This window comes from Rhinolophus hipposideros (assembly GCF_964194185.1).
Source record: "Rhinolophus hipposideros genome assembly, chromosome: 8".
NCBI classification, from domain to species: domain Eukaryota; kingdom Metazoa; phylum Chordata; class Mammalia; order Chiroptera; family Rhinolophidae; genus Rhinolophus; species Rhinolophus hipposideros.
The window spans coordinates 37,637,534-37,661,890 of NC_138054.1; the positions used below are offsets into that span (position 1 = coordinate 37,637,534).

At 35.5% G+C, this 24,357-nt stretch overlaps 1 protein-coding gene across 1 annotated transcript in view; it reads right to left on the reverse strand.

Moving 5' to 3' along the window:
- Positions 1–3,204: 3,204 nt before the first annotated feature.
- Positions 3,205–24,357, reverse strand: part of PTGFR (prostaglandin F receptor) — a 32,900-nt gene continuing 11,747 nt past the window's right edge. The window contains exon 3 of the mRNA XM_081055849.1: positions 3,205–7,124. Within this exon, the coding sequence (XP_080911975.1) occupies positions 6,837–7,124 (288 nt within the window). The 3' untranslated portion in view covers positions 3,205–6,836. The remainder of the gene's footprint in view (positions 7,125–24,357) is intronic.

Sequence of the window (24,357 nt, forward strand, 5' to 3'; positions counted from 1 at the left end):
AAAGTATATTGTTAACTGAAATATATACTTTAGCAAATACGAGATTTTTGACAACCTAAGAACCTTCAAACTACTTTCTCATAATTGCACGTCAAATATTTATCATATTATTTTCAGTTGATATTTTTGCAGGGCAGAAAGATGGCTCTACCAGAAATTCTTCACATAACTCCCTATGGAAGCTTTGAACAGAACACTTGGTATATAAACATACATCTCCAGAGTACTGAGATTTAATATTAGCCAAGATTCTGATTTACTGTCATGTTTGGGTTCAAAATGAAGGGACTGTTCTCACTTGGAGAAAAAGGAAAGAAATGTAGCTTAATTTTGTTTCAGTGCTATAATACTACTTCAGGTTTTCTGACAGTTTGATAGAATTAAATGGCATGGGTTATATCAAGGTGCACATATTCTAGCATAAGGATACTGAAAGTGCAAAGACAAAAATATGTTTCAAATATCCTCACTTATTAGAAGCAATAATTTCAGACAATACTGCAATTAGACAATGCCTGGGCAGTATATAGAAATGTCTCACTTCCTGTATTCTAAGAACGAAGTTTTTCACTTTTTATTTTATAGTGGGTTTTTTATCATCTAAAATTTCTATTAATTGCAAAGAGCATGTAGCATGTATGTGGCATTCATTCTTCCTTTTCTTTATAGATTGCAAGATACTTAGAGGAATTAGTCCTAAATATTTTCATTCCATGATGTTTTTGTTTTGTTTTGCTTTGCTTTGTTTTTTGTATTCAAAATAACAGTATTTTATTAAGTAACACTTCTTTTTTTTTTTAGAGTCAGAATAGAGACCACGCCCTGGAAGTGATCTCAGCAGTTGAAGGAATAGTTGTTTCCGAAAATTAAGTATTAAGGACCTAATACTGGAGTACAACTTGGAAGAATGATTATAATTTTGTCTTATAAATCAACTTTTTATTTATAAGTTTAAAGAACAGTCCCCACATTTTCACAAACTGGCAGATAGTTTCATTGGAAAATTTAATTCTGAGCTAACCTAAATTAAAATTGGCTTTATTTGGTATCCGTGTAGCAAAGGAAACTTCAGTTAATTCAAATAAATTGAATACGAGTAGCTACCTTCATTCAGCTGGCCTTTCTCTCTGGTCTGGAGTAAGCAGTCGCCATTCTCCCTTCCAGAATTGGCCCTTTATATCCCAGACTTTAGATCCCAGTCTTTCCATTTTCTTCAAAAAATTATCAATTTTGTTGGCACCTTTCATTTTCTGGCTCTACTGTATCCTTTCATCTATGTCTGTAAGTGGTCTCTCTGTCCTGGAATGAATTATATCCATTAACCTATATCCCTCTCTAGCCCTGACATCCCTCTAGGATCTAGTCCTTTCTCTTGTTTCTTTCGCCGAACCTTTCTTGATCGGCTGTCTCCACCCATTCCTTCGGTGTTGACTCCACCCAAGCTCACCTTTACCCCTGTGGTGAAGCTCCTACTCCACCATTCTACCCACAGCAATAGTTTCCTGTTCATCAAATCAGTGGATTTTTCTCAAACAGCATTCCTCTTGAACTGTACACCATCTGGCCCTATTGGTCAGCCCTTCTTCGGTAACAACCTTCCATTCATTGGTTCGTGTAAAATTAGATCATTTGAGTTTTTGCAATGGTTGACATAGACTTTGTTGTCAAGCAGACCTGGCATTACTACTTAGTAGCTATTTCACCTTAAGGGGAAATTTTTAAGCTTCTCTCAGTCTCAGTGTGCTCAAATTGGATAACTCTTCTTCCTGGGGGACGCTATGAGGATAAGAGAATATATGTAAAATTTTCAGTACATTGAGAGTGCTCAATAAAAATTACCTGTACTTTCCTGAATGCTCCCCGGTCTCCTTTGCTGACTCCTCTTTATTCTTCTGTCCCCAAATGTAGATTTTATTTTCCATGATGTTTTTAATAATAAATTAAAACAAATGTGATTCCACTTTCAATTATATTAGGAAGGCAAGAATGATTTTTTTTTTACCTAATGTGGAAATCATTAGTGTTGTCCACCAATTATTTTTAGTTCTCTTCCTGGGCATATCATAGTATTGTACTTACCCGTCCCCCTTGAAGTTAGTAGGGCCATATCACCTGCTTTGGCTAGAGATGTCTGAGTAAAAGTAATATGAGATTTGACAATTAAGTTCACGAACTTGTTGCAAAGATGTTGCTAGCCTTTTTTGATATGAGAGGGGTTATTCATTATGAATTTGTACCAACTACACAAACAGTTCACCAAGTTACTATTTGGAAGTGCTGGAAAGGTTGCATAAAAAAGTTAGATGACCTGAACTTTTCGCCAACAACTCATGGCTCTTGCTTCACGACAGTGCACCAGCTCACACGGCACTGTCTGTGAGGGAGTTTTTAGCCAGTAAACAAATAACTGTATTGGAATACCCTCCCTACTTACCTGATCTGGCCCCCAATGACTTCTTTCTTAACCCAAAGATAAAGGAAATATGGAAAGGAAGACATTTTGATGATTTTCAGGACATCAATGGTAATATGACAACAGTTCTGATGGCCATTCCAGACAGTTCCAAAATTTCTTTGAAGGGTAGACTAGGCATTGGTGTCGGTGCGTACCTTTCCAAAGGGAGTACTTGGAAGGTGACCATAGTGACATTAATCAATGAGGCATGTAGCATTTTTTCTAGGATGAGTTTGCGAACCTAATTGTCAGACCTTGTATGTGTTACCTCTAGGTGGAAGCTCTAAGAGCCAGTGCATGAGCCACCATGCTGTTTTTTCCCCGTAGCATGGCAAACAGCAACATCTAATGTGGTGGCTACTTTGTCACCTGAGGTCACTGAGTGATTACAATAATAAGAGTTCCCCTTATGAGTGAATCAGAGCCATAGATGAGATACAAATCTTTGTGGGTTTATGGCACTGAGATTTTGGGGTTTGTTATCACAAACATACTTTGGCTATCCTGACTGAGACAGGCCACTGTATTTTGAAAATGATCAGATTCCCATCAGAATTATGACCTATCTAGGTAAGGTGAAGCAAAGGAAAAAGAAAGCAGATGTCACAGAAGAATAAGCAAGAAAGGGACAGCAAAAGGTAATAATGAAAAATAAATTGAAATGCCTCCCATCTAATAAATAAAAATAGGAGTTTAGGTTCAAGAGTTCTAAGTCTTATATGACCTTCCTGAAAATAATCACTCTTCATAAATGCTAGTGCAAGTTTATTATAACATCATTTGTTTGAAGTTTTAAACGAGTCAAAGCACTAAAATTACATGAGTTGCATACTGATACAAGCAACAAAATACACATATCACTATTTAATCTCTGATACAATCCAACAAGTTTGAAGAACACAAAATACACTTATTCACGTAAGACATTCATCTACTGTTAAAATGTGTCAGTTAACAAGTTGAAGTCCAACATTACTTACTAGGTGGTAAAGTATTTTGACACTCAGATGAAGTAAGAAAATGTGTATTTCCATCCTATGAATTCTGACCTTAGACAGTTAATTAGTTTGGAGCAATGATGGTGATACAGGTGAAGCTAGCAACAAGTTTCACAAAAAATTCACTCTATGTACGTATTTAACAAGTTCTCTTTTTTGGGTTGTAAGATTAGACACAACACCAAAGCAGGTTTTTCTTTTTAAGTCTGAAAATGAGCCAACAAGACTGTTTGTTACATAAGACAGATATCTCTGTGTGTGTGTGCGTGTGTGTGTGTGTGTGTGTGTGTGTGTGTGAACTTTTAGGTATCTTCCACTTCAGCAATACAGATAAGTAGAAGTAAGTTTCTGCCTTTAGAAAAAAAAGAAATGCAAAAAGCGTATTTCTATCATCTATTTAAATCCATAGTAAAAAGTCTGATATTTGGGGACCCACCCACAGCTAATTGTGAGTAAGCATCATTTGTATTTGTATTCATAATCATAAAAACCCATGTGCTGTTGGATTTCTTTCTCTCTTTTGGTCTCAATTTTAAAAAGTTTACTAACATCAGAAAAAGTTTGCTATTTTCAAGTCATTTGCCCAGAATAATATCCAGAAATAAGATAATCAAATAGCATGAGGAGTTGCTTAGGTACTATTTTACCCAGTGACAAGAGAAAGTCAGTTACTGTGTTGGTTTTAACTACAAATTTTAAAATAGAGCTTAAAACTTCTAAATTGGTAAACTTGTTGAACATTGTTTGTACTACTTATTTCCAGTAATCTGAATAAATATACTTCTACTTTGAACATTTGTATGAAAGTTATTGGGGGATGCTTCATTCTATTATTCATTATACAATAAATTGCCAAACTACACTATATAATATATGTATAATGCCAGGAATAAAATTCCAAAGTCATATATACATATTATTTCATTTTTGTTGGATGAAAAGGCTAAAATGATGTAAATGCATTTTGTTTTACTGATGTTTTTTTCAGTTTTTCGTGTCTACTTCTTGGGTTTAACATCATCATAAAACCAATTTAGTTGCCCTAAACCTGTGCTCAAATAATACAATTCTTCCAGGGTATCACAGAGTGAGTCCCTTGTCACTCCTCAAAACCTTGCATGCTAATGCATTCCCGTACGTGGTCATTTCACAATATCTCCTCAATATAGATACACATGGCCAGGGTGACATCATGGCAATAGAGCAACAATTCTGCCATTCGATGACAAGAAGCTGCAAAAAGAAGAAGCCTGGAACTCTCAATAAGAGTTTCTCCCCTGCATCTGTCCTAGGTCCCAATACATGGAAGTGTTCATTGCAATATCCTACACAGTATAAGGAAAAAGGATGGAGCTTTGGTTCCTTGTGCCTCAGTTCACAGGATACTAACTTCTAAGTAGCTGTAAAAAATAGATACCTCCTTTAAATCAACTAAAAGTTCTGGGCTTTAAGTCCTCTTGAAACTGAAGAGAACATGTATGTAATAAAATAGCAGTCATAAATTGCAATGGCTTTTTAAAGTATATACACTGGAGGTGTGTCTGTATATCTGCACACACAAATATATATGCATATGTATACATATATATCACAATAACCAATAGGTAACTGTCAGTTTAAATTAAAAATGTACAAAAATTTGCAATTTCATGCTCATTTTGCACCAAGAATTTTTGAGATTTGGCGAGTATTTATTGAGCACCTACTGTGTGCTCTATAAATGAGAGTAACCTAAAATTGTGGGATTAATCATCTACTGGTCTTAAATTAATTATATCATGTACCAGTGTATATAAGTTTCTCTTCTTTAAACTTAGTGGGGGGAAAATGGTTGTCTTTAAATCTTCAATAAAGCTATTTGTTTAATTTCTTTTAATTTATTCATGAGAATTTTCTAAAATAATGACTTCCAATGTAAATTACCAGTCAAAAGCAAAAATCTGTGAACATAATAACCTATGTGGAATTGAACTACACAAATTTCCCAGAGAATCTGAAATCAGTCTCACAGGGAAGATTAATTTTAACATGGACCTCAGTTAATGAAGGCAATGAACTCTTTTCCAAAAATGCATTTCACTATTATAAAGCAGAACTACTTACCCTAGGCTGTGATGGACCCAGGACATTTTTAAAGATTTCTAAAATTCTTTGGGTTGAATTACACAAATAAGGAAAGAAAAGGTCTAAAGTATTACTTGGAAATTTGAGGAGAGATTATCATCCCTTCATCTCTTCGTTACATTAGAATGATTTCCAAATGCCTGGCTAATTGCCAATCTTCCCCTTGACAGTGTAGCACAGGCTTTAGAAGATGCCATCTTACAAATTTCATGAAGCCACTTTCAACAGAAATTTCTGATGTCCTTGTGTGTGTGTGTGTGTGTGTGTGCGCGCGCGCGCATGTGTGTGTAAAAGTGGAAAGCAGAAACACATTACCTGCAGATAGTCTTAGTATATTACATATAGATTGTATCTTTTGTCTCTGACACAGAAATGACAACTCAAGGTAAAGTGCCTTTGCCAGTGTTCTTGCACCTGTCACTGGGTGTAGGTTTTGATTGTGTGCATTATCCATGGCAGAACTTCAAGGAACTGCTATAATGCAAATTGCTGATACATGTGCTAAGATAGAGACTTTGTTTCTCTAAAAATTGTTACTGTACACTAGAATTTTCCGAGGAAAGGGGGATTATTTGAAAACTGTGCAAATCTATGACTTACCAAGAAAACCTTCAAACAACTGACCTTCATAGTATTAAATGCAAGCAGTCGTATTTATCAAATATGACAAGGATAGGCTCACTTGAAACAGGTTGCAAGATCAGGCAACCTGACAGTCACAGCTGGTGTTTACAGAGGTCATTATAAGCCACAGTGAATCTCATGTGACTTAACCACACTTATATTGACTGAGGATACACAATGAGGGGTAAGACAGACCAGATCAAAAAATGAGGGCGCTCCATCTCATTGGGCCTAGTCTATACAGAACATCTGCAGAGCAGTGACCCCCAAATAGCCATTTCACTGTGCAGGTAGTTTTACAATGTTCTTTGGCAAAAGGGCCTAGTAAATGCTTTAGGATTCAATAGTCACTCATTCAAGAAGCACAAATAACACAGATAAGCCCAAAATTGTTTTCAATTTGACTCCCATGGCATTATTTCATCAGGTTTATCTCCAGTTGACAAAACAAATGTGCAATTATACAGTTAATTTAACAAATTTCAAAAGCCAAATCTGACAAAAGTGCCCTCAAACTACCCACCAAGGTCTGAATTTTCCAGTTAGGCTTTGTATATCTATACAATTAACTAAAACATTGTCAAAACTTTTCTTAATTCTGTCCTCGACATACACTGACTTACTGTCCAATTAAACTAGGTACTTTGCTGATTTATTTTCTCTGCAACTGGTGACTCAGAGATAGCAGCAACCTTTAAGGAATTTTTAATGGAACTGAGTTCCCAAACATGTAAGCTGATGACATCCACTCCACAACAGCGTCTGGCAAGCTTGAAGAGATTCTTAAGGACAGCCTTCCGTAGAAGAATATACACCCAGGGATCTAAGATTTGGTTCCACGTTGCCATTCGGAGAGCAAAAAGTGTTGTTTCACAGGTCTCCATAGAATGATTTCCATTTATTCCAATGTTAGCCATAGTCACCTGCAAAACAAACAATATAGGGAAATCGGTTGATAGACATTTTCTCAGTCCTATAGCTTTTATTTTAATTTAACTAGCTATGCTACATAGTATTCATTTCACCTTCCACAAAAGTGATGTTATTTTACAAATGCTGACAAAAAGAAATGAACAGTAGCAGAAACATTGATGCATACATCTAAATCCTTTGAATTCAAATTGACATCAAACCTATAAAATTTATAACTTATATGGTAAGCCAAATGTACACAAATAGAATAACTCAAGAGAGGACAACCACTGATACTAGTAACTGACCTCTTTCTACTTCTGTAAATGGTAAGTTCAAAGTCAACACACATTTGTACATCTCAATGAAGAGAACTAAAGTTTATTTATATAAATAAAGTATAGGTAAGCTAAAATATACATAAAACTATAGATAAGAGGTTTTAAAAATGAATTTACACCATCTGATATTAATTTGCACATGGCATAAGATATTTTTCTGAAATGTTACTTTTAGAATTGTCTGCTTGATGACTACAATGATACCAATGTCTTCTATTTCATTTTCCCTCTCTCTCACCCTAGTCTTAATTTAACTTGGCCAAAACTTCCCCAAAATGCAATGGAATTTTGTAAGGGCTCTGAGGACATGAGTTCCCCTCTGTACTACCATTGAGATCTAATGTAGATTTTTGTCTTATATGTCCATTTGCTGACCACCAGGGATGTAAAAGAGATCGTTTTGTGGATTAAGTTCCATGAATGGTCCCAGTTACATGTTAGAACTGGTTTAATCACTGAGCCCAGTTTTAACTTCCAAATAAATAGTTGCAGAACACACAAACAAGGCAGAAGAGGAGGGGGCTTAAAACAGTTTGGATACAAAAATAGATAGATAGATAGATAGATAGATAGATAGATAGATAGATAGATAGATAGACAGACAAATAAATAGATAAATAAAAGGTGAAACTGAAAAATTAAGGGAAGCCCGGACCATTATGCCACCAGGATTAAGAGGAAATATAACAAAGCCAAATAAGAAGAAAACCAAGTCTTCTTGGTCTTCTTAATGGACGATTATCAGAAGAAAATGTCTTAATTTGGTCTGATGATACTCATGGTGGAAGGATAAATGTTCCTTATCAAAATCTTCATTATCTGCACAACAAAGTATAAACTCCTTAGTCAGGCCCTTGACAAAGCATATGAAGTATATCTCTACAATTCGACCTCCTCTGCGTATAACCTAAGCTCCAACAGCTGTGAAGGCCTCACTTGCCCCAGATGCACCTCGCCCTTCTGAGCTTTGGCTTGTGTGACTCTGTTTTGAACTCTCATTCCACCCTTTGAACCTCACCTCCACGAAACTTTCCCCAAGTTCATTGAGATGAGTTAGCGCCTTCCTTTGTGCTCCCACAGCTTCCTGTTCATACCTAATTATATCACTTACCACACTGCAAGATAAGTATGCTTTTATTTTGTATATCTATGAGCATCTCTTATTTTTGTTTATAATATCCAGAAAAAAGCTGACACCTAAGATGTACACAGTAAGTGTTGGAATGAATAAAACTGTATTATTTTTACTCATTGAGGTTATTTCTAGAAATCATCAGAGAAATATCGGATCATTCATCACTATAGTCTAACATGTGGAAGCTTAAAATGTTTCTAAAAGTTTTAATATGACAGCATCCACCAGTGAAGGATTCCAACCGACGTGGTTTGTTGTCACTAAAAGGAGCAAGACTTACAGTCCATGCAGATCCCTTGGGAAAAGGTTCTTTCCCTTGGGGTTCATTTCCTAGGGGAATAATGTGTAAACTGCAGGCCTAAAGAGTCTACAGCTAAATAAAGCCAAGCAAGTTTCAACACAGAAAAAGATTACAGTTCCCACATAATAGTACCTGGGTCAAGTACAGACCCTTATAACACTGTTCCCCAAGTTAGTCAACAGGATTCAAGAACTATACCTCTATATGCCCAGTTTCTTTTAGAAAAAAGCAAGGCCACGACCCAATTGGCAGTTAAGTTGAGATATTGTCATTTTATATTTTTTCTTTACTCATCAAATATGTGTTGATTATCAGCAGATAATGTGCCAGGAAATGCGCTTGGCACTGAGGACACGATGGCAGACCAAGCAGGCGTGGGCCTGCCCTTGTAAAACTTACAATCTATTTGCTAGGTTTGGGGAGGGGATTTGGTTCAAGAATGAATGAATAAATATTTCTCTTGCCTCACAAGTATTAAATGAATGCATTTTCTATATGACTAGGTGTGTTCGTGGGGATCTCAGAGCTCCACACCGTTGTTCTGCATAGTTGGGAACAGATGGTCAGTGTAATTGCATGGAACAGCTGGGCCTACTTTAGAGACGTGCAAATCTAAAATGCCCGAGTTACATGTCAGGCACTTCTCTGACTCTTCCCTCACCTCTGCAATCAGCAGTGTGTCACCAGCCATGAGAGGACATTGAGGTCCCAGTACCCAGGCAGTACCCAAGCATTAACTCTCACTCTCTTCCTCCTTCCACCCCCAGCTGAGCCTGAGAGAGAGGGTATTCTAGGGTCTAGCTTGTGAGAAGCACCAATCACTTAGCCACTAACAAATATGTGGGTGGAATATTTATGTAAGACAATTATCATTAGTACATTATTGATGATAGTATATTATTAAAAATGTGGGACAATCTACATATGCAATAAAAGATAAAGTATAGTAATTTTACATCATGGAAAAAATATGTAAGCATTAATGTTTGTAATTCAGGATTAACGTTTTGAAGAGCAAGTTGTGTGATCTCAATTTTGAAAAAAAAATATGCAATTTTGTGCTTGCTTAGAAAAAAGACTGGGGTGTATTTCAGTGTTTTCATTGGTAAACTCTAGATAGTAGAATGACAAAGGATTTTGATTTTCCTTTCGTTTCTGTTGAATTTACTAATTTTTTAGATAGATCATGCATTGCTTTTATAATTTGTACTTTTTTTCTTAAGTCATTTATTGAAATATATAACTGCACTAAAGAATCATAACGAACATGGATTATTTCTGCATATCTATGTGCATGTGAGTGAGGTGCCACAGAATTGCCTGAAAAATTCAAGCCCTAATAACACTGGCACAAGTGTGGGAGCTGGGTTAAGAATAAGGAAAGTCTGCCATTTTTCATGAACTCTGTCAAGACAATTACATCCATTATTAAGGCCACCAAAATTAATGAATCTGCCAGGATGCTCTACTCATAGGTAGCAGAGCTCATGTTCACTAAAGTTTTATTCTGGAAGTTATTCCATCATCCCACACATACCCTAAGTCTATACATCTGTTGGTCAGTACCAGGACTCCAGAGCCTGTTCATAATTAAAAGCAATGGTAAATTCAAGAATTATGCTTCTGTTCCTTTGAGTAATCGTAAAAGTGAACCAATCCAGCAGTGAGTACTTTTTGAGTGTCTGCTATTTCCAGGCATTGTGCTAGATGCTACTACTGATGCAGAGATAAATCCTATCTAACATATGGTATATTTTGCTTGTTTATCTTTTTCTTATTACTTTCTCTCACACTAAAATACACTCTTCTTGAACGCATATGTTTTTGTCTGATTGATTCTCTGCTGTATGCCCAGCACCTGGTATTCTGTAGGGCATTCAATATTCGTTGAATGAATGAGTTCCTCTGAGGAGAGACTGACAAAAGCAAAGTTATGATGTTATAAGTAATAAAGACATGTAAAATGTGTCACAGACAACTGCTAGCCAGATGCGGTCATTGAAAAGTGTAACTTTTTGCAATTTTTCTAGGCCATCAAAATCAGTTATTCAGACTTGACTAACTGTTGTTAACTTATGGTGATTCTACTGCAGTTTGTCTGAATTTCTCCTTGGCACAAGTTTTTAAGGAAATTTAAATGAACATATAACCAAAACCATTTCTGGTGGAATGTCCAATTTCTTTAGATACAAAACCATATTTTAGAATATCATCAACACCTATTTTCATATAAACATTGTCTATGACAATTATACATGGTTCTCATCTAGTCACTGACGCATGAATTTTCACATGTAGTTACCTTATTCCAGTAAGCAGACCACTCCTTTCCTCTTTTCTGTCATTACAGAAGACTAGTTCAGGGACAGTTTCTTTGGGGGAATGAAAGAGTACACAGAAGTACAATTCACTGATTGACAAGTTATTGTCCTTTATAACATTATCATCCAAAGACTGATCTTAAGGTTTGGCACCTGAATTACCACAGAGATAGGGGGCTAATTATGATTATGCGATTACAATCCAGCCTTAACAGATGATGAGAAAGGTCCATGGGGAAGCTCTGCCAAGGGATTACTCCATTCCATCTCCATGAGAGAAGTTTAATCTATCTGTTAATTTGGATAACTAGCGACTTAAGAACTATGTGTAAATGGTTGATTTTTAAATGTTACAGTACCCAGGAGTTTTTGCAAATGAGAAATTTCATTTTAATTTAACTTCAATAGCAATTTTGGAAAAGACACATTATATAAATCACTGAATCCATTTCAATTCAACAGGTGACTTTTAGAGTTAAATATATGTGTGGTGATTTAACTAGTGTTTAGTCTTAAAATACGAGATTGTTTCATCTCTGCAACAATGACTACAAGAACCTTCAGAAAAAAAACTTACTCTTGTGACACTACAGAATAATAGGCTTTAAAAAAAACTTTAACAAATTGAAATGTAGAGGCTCTAACAGGATATATCTTTCAACAATGAACTTTCTTCATACCTAAATTATATAAATTTCTACATTGTTGAATATAGAAGGTTATGATATTTCAATCATTTCCAATTTATTGAATAGTCCTTAGAATTAAGGCAGCACTTTGCACATGGTGAATGATTCAGAGCTAAGACATAAGTATTACAATAGGGAAAAATTAAAGAACAAAAGTGTATGGTAATTCTTATAGCCCAACTCTAGAACAGCTGTGAAATGTTGCTCCCCCCAAAGTATACATCAGTGCTGCAAAATACAAACACTTGTGCAGATTAACTTTTTTCTGCTTGACTTGTTGGCAGAGGACTAACCAATGGCAAAATTGACCACACATTCCTGTCTCTGCCTAACGACTTTGAAAGTTGCAAAGAAATAAGAAAACAGGACATGCTGTGTACATACTGTTCTCCCAGCAAAATGGGACAATCCCAAATCATAATACTTTACATGCATCTTCACTCCTTCATGCCACCTGAGGAAATGATTGTAAAATATAAAATTTTAAATGGAATAGTACATAGAGAAGAAAAAAAGTATGACACTTGAAAAACAAAAAAGTTAGTCTTTCTAGAGAAGGTTCTCATTTGCAGAATCCAAGTATTGTCATTTGCTATTTCAGTCTCTTCTCCCAGGCCTGCATTGTTTGGTGGGAAGCTTTATGCCAGAACTCCTAGGAATAACTGACATGGTCCCTTGCACCTAGTCCTTACAAAATGATGTTGTAATTTATTTTTATGACACTTTTTGAGGGAATAAAATATAGTCATTTATCCCAGAATGCCAAATAAAACAAAAAGTAAAATTAAATAACATTGGTATAGATGTCACATCATGTGGTAATTTCTTTAAGGAAGTATAAAATGAATACGATCAAAAGATATGTTCTACAGACCAAATAGAGATTGCACTGAGTTACATTCAGTGAAAGTAAATTAGTCATGACAAAATGAGAACAAACTACACAGTTAAGAGAACGTTCTTATTACCAGCTACAGATTCTATCATAGAACTTGACCACTATCAAAACACAGGCTGGCACCAATCCACAAGAACTGGTCATTCTGGCAGTTATGGGATCCTGAATCAAGGGAAAGGCAGGAAGTTTCCTGTAAAGCAGAGCACCATGCTATGCAACCCAGGAGTGAGAGATCAGACATGAATAATAACAAAAGGTAGAACTGAGTATGTCCTTATGCTAGGAAGGCTTTTTTTCTAGTAGGGCAACGAATCCTCATAACAACCCATGACATATTTATTGTTATCTGTATTTTACTGATAAGGAAACTATGTTTCAGCAAGATAAGGGAACCTGCCACTGGTGTCACTGATTGAAGAAAAGCCTGCACAGGCCCTGTCCTCCTAATTACTACGTTAGCTTGCCCAGGGGCCCTGCAGTTTACTTGCTCAATCTTCTACCAAACTACAACCAGGAGAATAGAAAAGGCTTCCTCAATAGTGGGAGACACTTAGAGAGGCACGTTCTAAAGGAACAGAGACCTCACGGCAACAAGACCTCCAGAAGGAGGCCCATGGAATCTGTTGCGGAAGAGCTGCTGCTCCTGCCAACATGTCCATCCACTCCAAAGAAGCAGCGGAATGGAAGGAGAAAGCATATTATAATGCTTCTCTCCCATTATGGGCTGGGTAGGACAAATTTTAGCCTTTCACTTTCTCTGAAGAATTTCTCTCAAATAATTATCTTTCCTGTAGCCAGGAAAAAAAGGGAATAGGACACAGATCAACAAGGCAATATAGCTTACTTAAAAGACTGCACGGAGCAAAAAATAGAGATGACATAGAAGGGAGAAGAGCGTGTCTATGAAGAAGGAGAACAGGAAAATCAGAAACGGGAACTATCACGTGGCTTGCACCTGACCAGCAGGCTAACCATCCTGTCCTGCTTGAGAGGACAGAGTAAAAAATGTGTAAATGTGTAGGTCAGATTTCATCTCCCTGCATGAGCTCAGTTGTTCCAAGAATGTGAATGCTGGGGACGGTGACATTACCTGCCTTCAAATTAGGAAATGATAAGGTTAAAAATCCCTCGTGGAGCTTGATTGTCAGACCCCGGCAGTAATCAAAAGATAGTAATTAATGCACATTGACATACTTCATAAGTACTTTTACAAAACCTACCAGAGTGGTACGTAATTTTACCATAAAAAGCAGTTTAAGATTAAGGTCAAATTGTTTTCACTTTATAAACACATTCAAGATAGGGTATGGAGATACCCTCTATGTACTTTAACCATAAATGATCCCAAGCTGAAGGCAAATCATCACCAAATTACACTGATGATTCACTCATCTCACTAAGAGTGAATCTAAGTAATCCAATCTGAAAATGACCACCAAAAGAATCAAGATGGTTCTCCTTCCCTTAGAAGACTGTCAGCAAAATCTCAGGAAATTTCTTCCTTGTACTACTATAAAACTGTGGCTCCAATTCCACTCCCTTCTTTCCATTGTATAAATTCTCTGTAATTTTTTCCATCAAGACACCAATTTTTGTGGTATTATTTGCAATACCAGAAAGCCAAGCCCTTCTTCTGTGGTTATAGAGAAGAGACTGTATTCTTGAGAGGTTTTGCAAATAATACCACAAAAATGGCCTCACTTAAAAGAACATGACTTTTCCCAGAATAAACAAGAGGAAATAAACATGTGTAATCCACAAGAAATAGGGCTTTGCATTCAGGTAAGTGATTTGATGAAGAAGATGGGTTGAACTACGTATCAGATTTTCCTTGTGGGATTAGCCAGTGAAAGATACAAGATCCAAAACCCCTCAAACCTTGAATTTCAAAGGCCCCAAATGCCAAAAGGTAAAATGGTCTCTGGTTGGCATCTTACAGAAAAATTGACCTTATTAATGACATTCATATTAAGAAGCACATTACGAAAAGAAAAAAGGTGGTGCTAACCTAAAACGGCAGTTGCTACAAGTTTATGGAAAAGACATCATTGTGAGGAAAAGATGAAGTAATTTAATCCAAGGAAGAAAACAGTTTATAAATCAACGATAAAATTAAAAGAGAAGAATTGCATTTCTAGAAAGAACTCAGTCAGTGATTGGTAATTAAGAACCTATTTCACTAAACCCAAAGACCACCAGAGACCACAATAAACCTGAACCCAAGGAGGCTTTGGTCAAGAACTCTCTACCCTTCGTCGTTTGGCATAGACTAAACACAGACAAAGTTTCTCAGCAAAACTGCTCTTTGGAAAGCCATGGGCATTTGCTCACATGGTTCTTTTGTAACAGAGCCAGTTCTGCTCATGTCTCCTCAAATAAACTACAAATTCCTTTGAAGTTGGGATCCCATTTTAGTCATGTTTATACACCCATATAGCACATGTGCAAAGCCCATGGAAGGCACTCAGTGGATGTTTTTCAAATTACCACTGAGTTTCCTAAAACTCAGTACCAAATGGAATAATGGTCAGAACAGTAATAACAACAATCACGCAGCACTTTCACTGGACGCTTACCCAGGTATCCTGTGAAAACTCACGTCACATGATTAAATGAGTGATATAATCAGCATTTTTATCAATATTGCACAGAAGTTAAACATTGAAGCTCACTACAGCCTTAATAATTTGCCAAAGGACGTGTGGCTGGCATGTCCCAACTCAGGTAGGGAGACATTTTTGCACCTTCCAATAGCTACAGCAACTTACCTAATTAGAAGTAGAGATTCAAGCATAGGCTTCGGAGAGTTAGGATACTCATATGTTGTGGAGTCATTGGTATAGACAACATAAATCAAGACATCTTTGCGTACAGTAAGTGCCTACTAAATATTTGGTAAATGAATGCAGAACTGAAGTGGGAAACTCAATTACCTTTCTAAATCAGGACCTCTTTCGGTCCTAACTGTGGAATGAATACTGATCCTTTCTTCCCAATAACAGAAGCTGGAGAATAGTAAAGTACCTTGACTCACAAAGCACAGTCACTTCTTGAGTAAGAATTTGGTATGGCGTGTTAGGTGGGGCCATCTCTCTTTCTCTGTCCAGAAAGATTTGTTTCTACAGGGTATTCAAATTTTAAAAATATTTTAAGTCCCTATAGAAAAGCTCTGCAAAATAAAATGATTTGCTTCATTCATGTTTTATACAGTTTAAACAATGAGAACTGTGGTATTAAAATCAATAGTAAAAAATATATTTTTTTTTATCCCAGCCTCAAAGCCTAAATAAATCCCAAACAAGGGATATGCAAACTCCGGGCCAATGGCCCATGACATTGTAATACTTGTTCTCCTATATGTATATGTGTGCCCTTCATACTATAATCACAAATGTAACAATGGCTGAAAATTTCTCTTTTGTAGTAAAATAATTATTAGGACATCTCAAAGATGATTTCTCTAAGATCAAGAAACAGAAAACTATTTGTAACTAAAACATAGAATCTAATGTGTGTGTGTGTGTGTGTGTGTGTGTGTGCGTGCGTGTGCACACGTGAGTGTGAAGCTGTCCAAAACCAAAAAATTAACAATAATTAAGAGAATTAAAAGAGAGCCAAATAACTTCATCTCAAAAGCAAACTACAAATGGATAATTGCATATTGTCAACTACATGAATGCTCATCAAAATGCCTTTTGCTAAACAAGCAGAGAAGATATATTGAGAGTATTAACCAAGTAGAAAAGATAACATATGACTAAATTTTTCCTTAAAATTTTTGCCACAAATATAATTGTATTTTAAGCCTAAAGGAAAATCATTTTGAAAGTGTTTCCTCTGTTACAAGCTAATCTCTATTAATGATGTATTAACAAATCATTGATAATGATTAATAATGATTTATTATTTGCCTTACTTCCCAATATAAGTTCTAGAAAATTTATTCATTACTTTTGTGTGAAATGAGATTTCAAGCAAACAATTTTCTACTACCGTCCATGCTCCATTGTAATCCAGTAGCCAAAGTGCTCTTTTTACACCATGCATCAGATCCTATCTTTCCCTTGTTAAGAAACCCTGCCATGGTTTCCAACCAAATTTTAATCCAAACTCCCCGATGGACTACAAGGTCCTAGACAATCAGACCCTTGCCTTCCTCTCCATCCTCAAATCCTACCACCTTCATCTGTGCTCCCCTTGCTCCAGGTAATGGCCCTGGTTTTGTCCCTGACTACAAGTAGCTCATGTCTACCACTGGGCTTTCTGCTGGCTGTTCCCTCTGCCTGACCATCCTGCCCACGTATCTACCCAGAGCTGGCTCCTTCTGTCATCTAGGGCTAACCTCATCATGAGGCCTTCCTTGACCATCCAGCTTAAAAGAGCCCCATCGCCACCACAGCATTTAACCACTATTCCAGAATATCCTGTTATTTGTTTTCTTATTACCTCTCTCTCTCCAAAGAGCCCCTAGCTCCTGGCAACCACCACACCCAGAAGAATGTAACCTCCATGCGAGAGGGCATATTGCCTGCCTTGTCAAGCGCCATAGCCTTAGCACCTAGAACAATGTCTGACACGTGGAAGGCACTGAGAGAAATATTTACTGAATAAATGAATGAACATATTATGTGTATGAATAAGCTTTAATCGTTTTATAGTGCCATGTCTTAAGTACATGTCTTGGGCTCTCTTTAAAAATCAAGAACTGTGGCATTGTTCAGCTGCAGATATGCCTTGGGATGACTGCAAACAGTAGTGTCTTGATAACAAAACTATCAGATTTTGCAAGACGTTTGGAATAAACAGGCTGTTCAGTGAGAGATGAACATATTTTCAAGATAAAAGTTTGTTTTGTTGTAACCAAAATTCTGAAACTGGCTCCTCATGGCACCCTCTGGTTTTATAATCAAAGCCTCCCTGGTCCCTCAAAACATTCAGCAAGGCCTTTTCTCCCCTGGATGAGGTTTAATCTTTCAATGACAGGAGAGAAAAAAACATGTATCGAAGGGTAAAAAAATTCTGCACAAAAATCCAGGTTATTTTTAATACTCAATACCAACTAACAGATCTGCCATGTTATTTTAATTTGGAAGCTTTTCATTTACCCAGATAAATTAGGACCCATTTAGGTTGGGAACAAAGGAAGGTAGGAGACTAAGGGCATTGTCAATGCACTGGAAGAGAGAAAAGCAAATTTCTTTTTTAATTTATTAAAGGCAGCCTTTTTAGCAAACTTGTTTAAAGATTTTTAACAAACTTGTTCAAAGTCAGACCTATGTCAGTACAACAATAAAGTATAAAACTAATTCTTTTAATCATGTTTATCTTTCTTCACAAATCACAACCAATTCAATATCTTTGAGCTGCCTTCATGTCAGAACTCTTTCCCATAAATCTCGACTTAAATCTGAAGTCATTTTAATTTTCACTGAAGTTTCAGTTATAACACACAGCCAATAATGTTGTGCAACAATAATGTCTGCTTATGATGCTACATGTAAATAATTCAAGCCTCATATGATTGCATCCTTTTTGTAAACCCTCTGAACATAGTCATAAATATTTTCCAGGTCTGAGGAAATATACAACTGAAAACGAAATATGGATTCAATGGGTTAACATTTATAAAGTGTTGAGAGCATATTCTGGCATACAGTAGTAGTAGTAGCTACAAATGAGAGTTTTTAATTAATTGATTCCTACACCGCAAAACAAAAATTTCTAAGCAAGAGCTTTACATTTAAAATTATCATCACAGTTAAGGTTTTATAGCTATACTTCAAAAATTTTACTTTCTTTTTCAAAAAATAAAATTTGTTTTAAGAAAATCCTTATGTGACATCAGATGTGTTTAATAATCATAGTTATAAGAATGTTGTTTCATTCACTGATTTATTTGCAATTAAAGAATTCTAACAAATGAGCTGCATTTTCCTTGGACCTTTCCAAGTAGTGTACCAGGCAACGCAGGAAGTAAAGTAGGAAAACGTGACATTAACTCTGTCACTAAGGAGCTCCCTATCCATGTAAGAGGTTAAACAGTCACAAAACAAACAGTGCAAATTTTATTATGTAGAATTAGATGCTAAATTTTTATCCATAGAGAGATAAAAATATGCACGAGAAAAATCAAAGCAGGTTTCATGAAGAAAACTATTACAAATTAAATAAAAACAAATCAAGACTATCAGAACTATAATTCTCTCTAATAAGAAAGTCAGATTTGAATCAGTTTAATGTGCTATGGTAACATTCTTCTTAGAGATAATTTTTAGCCACATGGACATTTGACTACACTTCATGGTAAACCATGCAATTTTGGCATTATATTTGTGAAAGATTGGACTTTATTTAAACAATTTTGAAAGTAAAAATACCTAATTACTTAACCAGCATTTATATAGGAGTGTTCTGTTTTACAAAGTTTAATTATAAAAGCATTATTAGTTAATGAACATATTTACCTGTTCTTAAAGTCATGACAGCACATTCATCCCTCCCCTCTTCAGTCTGGGCAGACTGAATAGGGAGGCCTAAGGCCAAGTTTCTTTCGCCACCCACCACCAAGAAGGCTCCTGACTGTGCCACAGATCCAAGTGGCCTTTGGTGACAGATAAAAGAAGGTTAATTCCAAAATACAGAACTTCATCCTCAAAGCTGAAACATTTCTGAGTGCTTGGCCTGATTGTGATGTGGTGTGGAGATGGCGGGTGGGGAAGTAACAGACAAATACAGCAGGACTCATTTGGGTTCTATTACTTTGTTCAGTTCCTGAATATACCGGGCATCACTCAGAAATCAACGTGATGCATGATTTTTAATTGATTGCTTGCTTGTTTCTTTATACTGTTGAGTAGATAAATAATCTCTGGGTGAGTTGAACTGATTTGAACTTGAGTTTTAGGCAACCATGTAAAACAAACCAAAAAGTCCAAGAGAAAGGTGGTACCAGTGCTGTGGTCACATATTAATGTCAATTCATACTCAAGGAAGGTATTAGAGACCAGGGCACTGATATAGAGAAAACAGGTTATTCATTCATCTTTACAACCAAATATGAAATGGCTTGCTAAACAGACCACATGGAAGTCCACATCAATCTAAAACTATGTAAATAGGTAAACTGGTTTTTATATTCCTACCATTTGCCCTAAACAGACAAACCTAAAGTGGGCAATTAGGAGAAGGTAAACAGCACAAAATGGAAATTACTCCTGGACAAACTGCTATCTTCTCCACCATCCAGGAAAGCTTTTAGCAAGCTGGCTTCAGACTCTGTATCCATAGATGAGCCTGATATGAGCCTGGAGATGAATTAAAAAGGCAAAGATCTCTAAATGCAGTGCATTTGGAACTGCTTGATATATTTTTGTTGATGGAAAACAGCAATTCTTTATACTCCCTTGCAACATGATACGTCTACCTTAGCTGTGTTTGTACTTTCAGAGGAGAAAAGAGTCACCACACATCCTATAAGAGGTTTAAAACCACCTCATGCGATCAAAGTTTATAATGACTACAGAGTTTTTCAAAAATTCTTTGGTATGTCAGGTAGTTTTTTTTTGGTTCAAAAATTGTATATGAGAGAAATATTGAAATTGTCAGTCACAAAATGTCATTATAGAAGTGTGTAAAGATTAAACTGTCAGACATTAATTCTCTGTTCACTGCAATGAACACAGGAATATCGATAGAGATATCTACTGCTACTTTTGTGTTGCAACTTGGGGGGCAGGGAAAGCTTTTATATTAGGAAATGAGGAGTAAGAAGGCATTCACACAGTTCTTTCTTGCTATATGCAGTTCTAGTCTATCTTTTCCCCCAAACAGCACATTTCTTATTTAAGCAGATCTAAATGATATGCTCAGTTGAAGGAACATTCTCAGAAGTTTCTCCTAGTGCTCAGGTCTTGAACAATTCCAAACTAAAATCTCAAGCCGAACTGGATGAGGGTCAGGCCAATTACAGATGCTGAAGTCCGCTATTGTCTGAGGCAAATTTCTGGGTCTTGGCAGAACTGACCTGTATTCTAAACAGGAAATTTACCCATGCTCTTCCATTCACTGACTCCCTTCTGATTTAACTTCATACTTCCTAAATTAGCAGGATTGAAGCAGCTATCAGAATACAAGCAGCAGGCTATAAGAAGAAAATTTATTCCCTGCATTCCATTTTTTTTTCAATATTAGAATTCTAGAGCCTAAACAAGAGGTATTGGGGCATGAAAGAGACAGGGAAAAGCACTACTTGTTCTGTTTGAATGCTATGATGATACTGTATTCCATTAATAAGAATGGTATTAAAAGTTTCTTAGACTATACCAAAAATAGTAAATGCACAACTAAATCCAAAATACTCAAAAAGACTATTGCTATGATTGCAATAATAATACCTTCATATGAGATAAAGAATTCAAGGCAAAGTGTATTAGAGTGGAAAGGGAAGGTTACTTTATATTTATAAAAGGAGTAATTCACAACAAAGATAGAATATTCAAACATGAATTTTTAACCTCTGATGACATTACACTGAAATCTACATAATCAAAACACACTGTAAACTATTAGAAACACAAATATAAACCAACAAAACACGAATGTAATGAAATTCTAAGTTCTCACACACATTGTTTGATAGGACAGTTAGAAAAAATAAGGAAATAGGGTTCTATAAATAATAATCTTGATTTAATAGCTGTGTATTAAACTTTGTGACTTTAAAAAGGAGAATGTAGATTCTTTTCCAATGCCCATAAAAGATTTACAAAATCTGATAATGAGAAGTTAACTAATTTGAAAACAGTATGATTAATCAGTCGATATAAGAAAATTTTAAACTATTGAACTAGACAAGTGTCTGGAAAAGCTAATTGTAAAAAATATATAAATGTTATATGAAATGTTGGTGGTGCACAGGAAGTGGGGAATGACTGTTTAATGGGATTTCCTTTTGGAGGATAAAAATGTTTTGGATGAGACAGTAGTGATGGTTGCACAACACTGTGAATGCACTAAATGTCACTGAATTATACCCTTACAAGTGGTTAAAATGATAATTTTTATGTGAATTTTGTCACAAAAATGAATAAAAAATAAATGTGCCAAGATCAGTGCTTTCTTAAATACTGTTATGAAGAAACTACAAAATTATTATTTAAAACATGATTTCAATAATAGGGCAGCTAGATCATGATCATGAAAGGAAATACTCTATATTGTAATTGACAAATTGAATACAAGTCTCAATAAAATGTGAAGATGACAGTTGTAGAGAAAGTTAGAGTTAGATCAATAGGATGAAATAAAGGGTCCAGAAAGATCCAAACATATTTAACAATTTCTGAAATGACACAGGTAGAAATTTAAAACGGTTGCAGAAAGATCATTCAATAAATTATTTGGGGACAACTAGCTAACCATTCAAAAGAAAATTCATATTATTAACTTGCAAACTAAAGCAAAATAAACTACAAATGTATTAAAAACATAAATAAAAAAATGAAAGGGCAGAAGTGCCATAAGATAAAAGAGATGACTACTGGTATTACTTTAGCGTAAGAAAAGTATTTCTTAACATGAAACAGAAAGCAGTAACCACAAAAGAAATTATCGATTCATTCACTACTTTTATAAATTAAAGTACTAAATTAAAAGGCTAACAATGAACCTGGAAAAACAATTGCTTTTACAACAATTGCTTTTATAACAATATATATATAACAATATATATATGTCTATATATATATATACACACATATATGGAGCACTTCATGAATTTGCGTGTCCTTCTTGCGCACGGGTCATGCTAATCCTCTCTGTATTATTCCAATTTTAGTATACTCATATGTGCTGCCAAAGCGAGCACGATATTTATGTTTATATATTAGCATTACCTGTTCTTTGTTAACCAAAGAGTTCTTAAAAATCATTTACACATAAAGAAAGAAGATAATACTCAATAATAGAAGAAAAGAAAGTTTAGCTACTCTATTAATCAAAGAAATTAAACTAATATATTTTCCCTATTGAATGAGTAAAAAAGGATGTACCCAGAATGCTAACAGTAAGAACTACTGTGATATAAAAGATTCTTTCTATTTTAAGTTACAGTTTACTGTATTTTATTTTTACAACACGATTTAATAGTTAATGAAAACACTGCATTTTTAAAAGTAGCTTGCGGGAACATAATACACAAAATTTAATATTCTTCGATAAGGAGACCATGTCCACGGAAATAAAGGGAGGTCTTTTCTCTCTAATGGAGTTCCTAATACCTGAGAGTGCCTCTCTCCACCCTTCCACTTTGTACACCACCTTGTACCTTGTACACCACCAGCTTGTCCCTGTTCCTCTCCCCTCTCCTGCATTCTGTCTCTCTGTCATTCGTGCAGCTTTTATTTTCCTTGTTTTCTGGTCCTCTGCTGTAAACATAAATGCAAGAAGCAAAACAAAGGACTAGATAATCAAAGGAATATCAATAATGACTGTTGCTACTGCTGCTGCTGCTGCTGCTGCTGCTGCTACAACAACGTTATTATTTAATACTTATTAATGTACCTTTGGGACCAGAGGTGCCTCCCTTTTACTAAAGCAATTAACCCTCTGCCTTGCTCTCAGGCAAGGCCAGAAAATTAGTTATATTTATCCGGTATTAAAAGTGGAGAGAGACAAAAGGAGGATACACCTAAGAATTAGAGGTTGGAGAAGGGAGTTCAAAGATCGTTGATTAAAATAAAGTAGCTACAAAGTATTATTCCTACAATTTGCCTCAGGATCATTTCCCCTCTATGCTTTACTCTCCACTTGGAGAGACAACCAGGCTTTTATTTAGCAAAAGCTTGCCAAAAATTAAATGAATGAGAAAATTAATAAGTAAACTAAAGGATTAATGAATATTTTAAATTTTATTCACTTATACAGAGGATGCCAAAAAATGTACACACATTTTAAGACAGAAAAACTATTAAAATTGTAATACTCAATACATATCGATAACAAAAGATGAATACAAGTCACGTTTGACTTCTGCAATTACAAGAGGTGCTTAAAGTGGTTACCATCAGCATCCAGACACTTCTGATTACGGTGAACTACTTGAGCAATGTTGACCAAAGTGTCCACTTGTATACATTTTTTTGGCACCCTCAATATTAATGTTCACAGCAATTTTTTTTCTTCTTTTTTGTCCTTTTTAACACTTGCTTAACTTAAATTCTTAGAAAGAGTTGTTAATTTTTGTAATACTTCATCAGATATTTCTCTTGTAATTCTGAGCCTCTTTCCTTATCAAAAGATTGTATAAAATACTAATTTGAATTATCAATTTTTTACTATCTGATTTAATTTTTCTACTACTCATGTTTCATTAGTTGAAAATTCTTCTATTTTTTAATATTAATTTATTACAACCTACTGTATTCTAATCTTGTCAAGCCTGAAAAAGCTTCTTATTCATAACTTTTTATGTCCCTACAAATTGTATGCATTACTATCTCTTTTCTCCTTAGTTTTTCCAATTTACATTACTTGAGAAGATCACATTAATTTCCATTAATT